Source organism: Ipomoea triloba, chromosome 5, assembly GCF_003576645.1.
Source record: "Ipomoea triloba cultivar NCNSP0323 chromosome 5, ASM357664v1".
NCBI classification, from domain to species: Eukaryota; Viridiplantae; Streptophyta; class Magnoliopsida; order Solanales; family Convolvulaceae; genus Ipomoea; species Ipomoea triloba.
The window spans coordinates 7,249,436-7,257,330 of record NC_044920.1 but is presented as its reverse complement, the minus strand read 5'-3'; the positions used below and the strand labels follow the sequence as shown (position 1 = coordinate 7,257,330).

Here is a 7,895-nt window from a genome sequence, read left to right as displayed (position 1 = left end):
TCTCATACCATTCCCCAAATTGGACCATATATATGTGAATAAATTTATTTCTTAAAGAAGAGTAACTACGCCAAATGAGACTGGGTATGTTGCATGGTGCTATTGTTGCTAGAGGGGCCCCCACTTTCTCATCTGTTATTTGCAGATGACTGTTTCCTATTTTTCCGGGCTAATGAAACTGAAACCATGCGCATGAAATGGATTCTGGAAGTGTACTCTAAGGCTACGGGGCAACAAATCAATTATAACAAGTCTATGGTATGTTTTAGTGCTAATGTGCAGCCGGCTATTAGTAATAATCTGGTCACAATGTTAGGAGTGCGAGAAGGCGACACTTCAGAAAAATATTTGGGCCTGCCATCATTAGTGGGAAGGAAGAAAAAAGAGATCCTGGGGTTTCTGAAGGGGAAAATCTTAAATAAGGTGAGAAGCTGGAACGCAAGGTTCCTGTCAAGAGCAGGTAGGGAAGTCCTCCTTAAAAATGTTGTGCAGGCAATGCCTTCCTATGCCATGATGGTGTTTTTATTGCCTATAGGCCTGTGCAAGGAGATGGAGACATTGATGAACGAATACTGGTAGACAGGCATTATTGGTAATGGTAAAGGAATTCGTTGGAGGAATTGGACTTCGTTGTGTATACCGAAAGCCGGGGGTGGTATGGGTTTTCGCCGACTGCATGAAACGAATTTAGCCTTATTAGGAAAACAAGCATGGCGTCTTTTGACAATGCTGCATTCCCTTATGGCTCGGGTTTACAAGGCTAGATATTATCCAACATCTTCATATTTTGATGCTAAACTAGGAAGTAACCCTTCATATATTTGGAGGGGAATGCTGGAAGTGCAAAGTTTGTTGAAGGAGGGATGCCGAAGAAGTATTGGGGACGATGCTACAACTGTTATTGGGAATGATCCTTGGTTAACTGACGCCTCGAACCCGTATGTTACATCCACATTGCATGACTCTATCGCCCAAGCACCGGTTTCATCTCTTATTAGTATGCATGGTACCCAGTGGGATCACGAGTGTGTTCGCGACATATTTAATACCCGGGATGCCGAACTGATTCTTAATCTTCCATTAAGTGTGAGGAAGCCGCCGGATGCATGGATATGGGAACCAGATTCTAAAGGGAAGTACACAGTAAAATCTTGTTATAGGAAGTTGTTGGGAGAATTTATTGATCAAAAACCATGGACCAAGCTGTGGAATATGCAGGTACCACGAAAAGTTAAGACTTTTTGTTGGCAACTAGCCTCGGGTTTTCTTCCTACCCGTGATGCATTGAACACTAAACATGTGGCGTGCTCAATAATGTGTTTTTTGTGCAACCAACAGGTGGAAACAGCTTCCCATTTGTTTATGGACTGCAATGAAACAAGGAGGTTCTGGAATGCAGTTGGTCTGCCGATTGCTTATTACGGTAATAGTGTACTGACCGAATGGTTTTTTGGAAACATTGTTAAACTAAATGGTGATGACTTATGTAAATTTGCAATGTTTTGTTGGGGATTGTGGTACAACAGGAATGATTATGTCTGGAATGGTGTCCCTTATGTGATGGCTCAAGTAATACACTCTGCGTTGTCACTTTGGTTAGCTTGGAAGGGTGTAAATGAAGGGCAGGTGGTACAGTCCATGCATGACATTCGTACTGAACGATGGTCACCACCAAGTCAAGGTAGGCTTAAGTTAAATACGGATGTGGCGATGAGTATGAATAATTCTTGTATGGGTATGGGATGGGTCATTCGTGATGCTCAGGGTCATTTTGTTACAGCTAAAGCCAAAAAATTTGATGGGTTTTTCAGTGTTAAAGAGGCCGAAGCTGTGAGCATTAGAGAAGCGCTAAGCTGGATTAAGGAGATGGACATAGGCGACGTGGATATCAAGACAGACTCTCAGCTTGTTTTTTATGCTTTATCGTCTGAACCTTTTAATAACTCTTTTGGTTTTTTAATTGATGATGTAAAAGAAGCCGCATCCCAGATTCATGATGTGGTTTTTTGTTTTGTGAGGCGATCTGCGAACCGTGCGGCCCATGCTTTAGCTAGGGAAGCCGTTTCTGAGTCAAGTTGCGGGGAGTGGTTGATCTCCCCACCTCTTTTCCTTGTGAACATTATTGCTTCTGATTTAATGATATAAGTTCTTTTTCTCAAAAAAAAAAAATATATATATATATATATATATATATATATATATATATATAATACTCCTTAACTACAGAAGTGCAGGAGATTCATTAATATATAAGAATCAATAACACCTAGATCTAGTAAAAAAAATTGTCACTCTTGAAAAATCTGAGAGCTCTTGAAAGTTTTGAAAGTTTAAGATGATCATCAAGATGATGAGAAAAACCCAGTAAAATTATAGGTGCACCAAATAATTATAATACTGGGTTGCAGAATAATCATATATAAATATCCTTGGGAAATGACTATAATCTGGTTAATTTTGAAAACTACTTTTATAAATATGGGAGAAATCCTTCAAAATGTTATAAGTTGTCGACAACACAATTGCCTTCAAATTGCTCATATTATATGGCAATCTGGATCTAGAGATAGGTGCCAAAAGCGCCTAGATTGATTAACATATAAAACGAACAATTAAAGGTATATATATATATATATATATATATATATATATATATATATATATATAGGGTCATGTTCAGGTGCGGCCGTGCGGTTCACACCACTCAATGTTAAGAAACACACCACAAAAATATGCACTGTGGTGTGTTTCTTAACATTGTGGTGTGTTTCATTGTGGTGTGCTTCTTAACATTGAGTGGTGTGTGACCGCACGACCGCACTTGAACCAAAATCTATATATATATATATATATATATATATATATATATATATAAAGCACAACTCGCTTTTGTATTCTTTTTGTACAACATTGAGCTATTAGCCATGTAGGTTATAAATGGTGTCTATATGAAAAGAAAACAAAAATGATGAGATGGTATGAAGCGAGTGTTCACGCAGAGACCTCGAATTAATTTTAATCAAATATGATCTCCCATAATGTATATTATTAAAAGTTCCGCTAAATAATTGGCAAAATAAACTTAGATATGCATGCAACTTATTAAAAGTCATGAGCTAGAAATTATAGGTCATTAGATACTAATGTTTATTTATAAATCCTTGATGGATTTATAATTTTCATAAAAGAAAGTAAATATCACAACATGTTTTGTTTTTTTTTTTTTTGGTAGAAAAATAAGAGCTTTACTTAACTTGAAATATTAAAGCAATTGACTAACTAATTTCCTACTACAATAGGAAAAAATATGTGTGTGTGTGTGTTGTATTCCCTCTTGTAAAAGGATGGTGGATAATGAAAACCTTTAGGAGCTAATAGCTAATGAGCATAATTTGTTACAACAATTCTAAATATCAATTCAGGGATATAAATGTTGACACTTCAACAGGTAATCTTATCACGCAAAATTTGAAAATTTTAAATATATGTGTTGTGATTAATATATCTAAACTTTTAAAATTTGAAATTAATATCAAATATTTTTATTTTGTAATAATTATATGAACAAAATTTATTGTATTTATTGTACCTGATATAACTACACACAATATAACTGGTTGTGATGAAACTAACTTTCTGTACGAGCTTCCTAGGACAAGGCAAGACATTAGGCATGAGGTTGGAAAGCATGACCCCGACTTCACAGAGTGAGGCAAGTCCTTCGACAAGCTCGAACACAAGCGAGCCATGGCAATGTGAACTCCTCACTATAGAAACACGAGCTTGTTGGGGGTGAGTTAGGACATCTCTCCTCTCTCGCAGGATTGAGGTCGGCTGGCATATGAGGTCAGGCTCCCCTGTAATTATGATCTTGGCTACTTGAGGCAAAACGAGCTTTCAATGCGATCTCACGAGGTTGGCCATCGGAAGTGAGTGACATCCTTAGGTGCGGGCTCGAGCGCTCAGGAACATGTAAGTCCCTTGAGGTGAACTCGGCAAGCTATGAGCTTGGCTTCTCGGAGCAAAAAAAATCCTTTAGCATGAGCTCGACAAGTCACGAGCCCGACTACCCAAAATGACGTGTGGTCTCCTACATGGGCTCAACAAATCATGACCTCAACTTTGCGGGGAAAGGAGGTTCTTCAACACGAGCTCGGCTTTTTGAAGGACGAGCACTTCGGCATGAGCTCAAAAATCATGAGCATGTACACCCGGGACAAGACAAGTCCCTCAACGTGTGCTCGGCAAAAGGGGGGGGGGTGTTGATCAAGTTGAGGTCGACCACTAATCAAAGTAGGGCGAGCTCGAACCCCTTTCCCCTCTTATGTAATTTGGGTCGACGTTTGGGGTCGCATTAGGCGAATTGACCTCTACATTAGCTTGAGCCCGAGCTCTGGCCCCTGGCACTACACTCGGCCCTGGGGAGGACGAGGTCGGGGGCGATTACCCATGCTTAGCCTCGCATGACAACTTAGAGAGTGGGGGCGGCTGATGATAGAGATATTTGAAACGACCCAATAATAGGGGGACTCTGGGACTGGCCGACTGGGAACCCATTTCCTGGGGCCCAAGAAGATGACTTTGGTGGCCTAAAAAGAGTCCAAAATCCTTAGCCTGTTACCGAGCCTTGGGGGATGGGCATTGACTTAGTTTTGCAACCTACCGCACGCGCATCAACCTTGATCTAGTCTAGTGGTCCACCATGAGTTATTAGCTAGATTAGTTACGATTTCCTCTTTTATAATTAAATAACTTATGTCTTAGTTATTACAAACCATGTTATATTCCAATATGTTTCTTTCTTACAATCTATTTGTAATACCCTAACATCAATCAAGGAAATATTATTGCAATCATATTGTCCTTATCATTTTATCCCTTTATATTTTATGCGAGCTTATTGATCCATAAAATTGCATATGTACTCTTAGTCAATTAATTCCTTTACACTAAATATTATGATGATAAAGTGTTGATAGTACATAATACAACTTAAGTGATATGCACGTGTACACACATAACATATATATATATATATATATATATATATATATATATATATATATATATATATATGGAAAGTCTACTATATATGTTAGTTAATATCAATGGGGTGCACTTCAAAAAACTTTTAGGCTTGTGGAACAATGACTCCATTGTTCTTGATATAAACACAAAAACCCTCTTTTTTTTTGGGTTCTTGCCCAAGGAATCCCTTCAACCGAAGGCTAGAAGACTAACCTCTGTCCCAACGATCAGCACACTAAGTGGTAGGGGACTAGCCAAATGGTTTGCTCCATTCACCTAGGTGGGGATTGAACCCACAACCTCATGCTTAAGGGACGAGGTGCTGAACAACCACGCCAACCATGTTGGTTAATGTTCTACCTACTCAATAACACAATACAACTATACTTTTATATATAGTAAAATATTTGCTTTTAATTGTTAATTGTTTTTTAAATTGCCAGTATTTAAATTTAGGCCGTTTAATTACTTGATTTGAATAATTCATATTTTTTTTTTTGTTTTTACACTAGCAATTGTTGTCGCATAATTTATCATTTATTATAAAGGTTAAGTAGAGAGAAAATATGGGCAATTCTGTCTAATTTAGTCACCACAAGGTTACAAGTTCGATTTTCAATCGGAGTTACTTATTTACCTTTTTGATTTGAAATGGTAAGTTATGGCTAACTTCAGTACGTATACCGTGGACCATGGTCACAAAACGACGTCGTTTTAATAAGTGGGAGAAACGACTCCTGTACATCTCGGTAGCTGATACTATAGTTCATCTTGATCAAATGATACTACAGTTGTGTTGAACTGGTACTGCAGTTTTGTTGAATTGATACTGCATTTGTGTTGAACTGATACTATAGTTGTGTTGAACTGATACTGCAGTTGTGTTAAAATGGAACTGCAGTTACCGGAGACCGTTTCATCCGTCTGTTTTCATTAATCAAAATGACGTCGTTTTGATGCGTGGCCCATAGTAAAATTTGCAGGCTAACTTAGGTTGTTTTATCTCCTTATAATCCTTTGTTGGTTAGAGTCACAAAATGTGATTTACCCAGTGTACACTTTCTATTAATAGTTAAAAAATTTTATCCTATTGTTAAAAGAAAAAAGTAGAGAGAGAGAAAATATAAAGTATATATAGAGTGAAACACAATGATGATGCATATAGACATATAGCAGCAGCATGTAGTAGTATAGTATAGATGTAATAATAATGAAGTGATGGAGTGGGAGAATGGTTAGATGAAGTATGAGTTGAGAAAATGTGTTGTGGAAACAAAGACGTAACGTTTCCAGCAAATTAAATCACCCATGCCATGCCAAGCCATGCTGCCCTATATATATATTTTACCTTAAAAAATCTAAAACTAGGATGCTATCTCCTGGGGTCCACAAACAAACACACCTGCCCCTGTCAATGTCTTCGCATGCGTTGTCTCTTTCAGTTCGAGACCTGCGATTTTAAGTATATGTCTCTTTTTTACTATAATCATTAATCAAATCCCACATGTATTATTATTATTATTATTATTATTATTATTATTATTATTTTATTTTTATTACTCTTTCAATTAAAAACATTATTCTCTAATAAATATGTACGAGTATCATTTTATCTTATTGACAATTTAATTTTTAAGTTTAAATAAGTGTTTTTAGATGTTTATATTGATTTTTTTTTATATTGATGCTTTAGATGTTATATTAGGATCAATTGTATTAATTTTTTTTTGGTATTTTTAAAACATTTATTTCCATTATAGGGTCATACATAACCAAACATCAATATTGGTAATCATTCCAATTTCACCTTACTACCAAACATGCAAAATATTTTTACCAAAATCAATTACCATTTCCAAGTATTTGATTCACATTCCGATTCCGATTCCCTTGTGTGAATCAAACACAACCTAAGTGTTTATATTAACTTTTTATTGTTAATTATTTGCATTAATTATTACAATTATCAATTAACTTAATTGATTGTATTAGTTATTTATATAAATAATTAAATTTGATAAAGTTAATTGTGAATTATCAATTGTTAATTTTTAGAATGTATATATACATCAACATAAGGTTGTCCTTATCCCAATCCCAACCAATCTTCTCCTTTGCAAGATGAGAGATGACAGATCAAAGTAGATTTAGTTTTTTAACTCTTAGGTGTATAACAAGCTTGTTATTAAGAGCATAAAAGGTTGTTGCATGTCACCCTTTTTGTACTTTATTTATTTTTAAATTATTTTATTATTATTATTATTTTGTTATTTTATTGTATTGTGATGTGATAGTGGATCACTATTAAAAGTGAGAGAATATTGTAGGGATAAAAGTAAAATAGTGATGAATTACAAACTTGATGATGTAGAAGTGAGACCCTTTTAAAATTGAGAGAGTATTGCATGAGGATAAGGATACCTTAAAAAGTTTTGGTTGCTATTCTTCGTTGGAGTATTGATTTTGCATGTCAGAGGTGTGAAAATTATATTCTTGATGCTTCTTCCATATTCATTGTTGGGATTTTGATAGAAGAGGCTGAGGATGGTCATGGAAACAACTTTGTTGATGCTATGTGAAGCTGACTTGGGTGGAAATAATGCCATTAAGAAGGTTGTGGAGAAGGGGAGTGTTCAATGAAGGTTTGATTGCTACTTGGGGTGGAAGTGTAGTTGTTGTTGGCAGGACGGATCCAGAAAAATGATGTTAAAAATGTCAATGACAAAGTATCAAACACCCATAATAAGGTTCAAATACAAAATATATTATAAATTACATACAATAGAATGTTTTTGGTAGACTACACGATAGTTAGGGGTGGAGTCAAAAATATACTTGAGTGGAGTGAAAATGAGAAATTTTAAAAC

At 36.0% G+C, this 7,895-nt stretch overlaps 1 protein-coding gene across 1 annotated transcript; it reads left to right on the top strand.

Moving 5' to 3' along the window:
- Positions 1-726: 726 nt before the first annotated feature.
- LOC116020169 lies at positions 727-2,145 on the top strand. Its single transcript, XM_031260650.1, has 2 exons — positions 727-1,218; positions 1,339-2,145. Exons 1-2 carry the CDS (start codon positions 727-729, stop codon positions 2,143-2,145), a joined length of 1,299 nt encoding a protein of 432 aa, XP_031116510.1.
- The last annotated feature ends 5,750 nt before the right edge of the window (positions 2,146-7,895 follow it).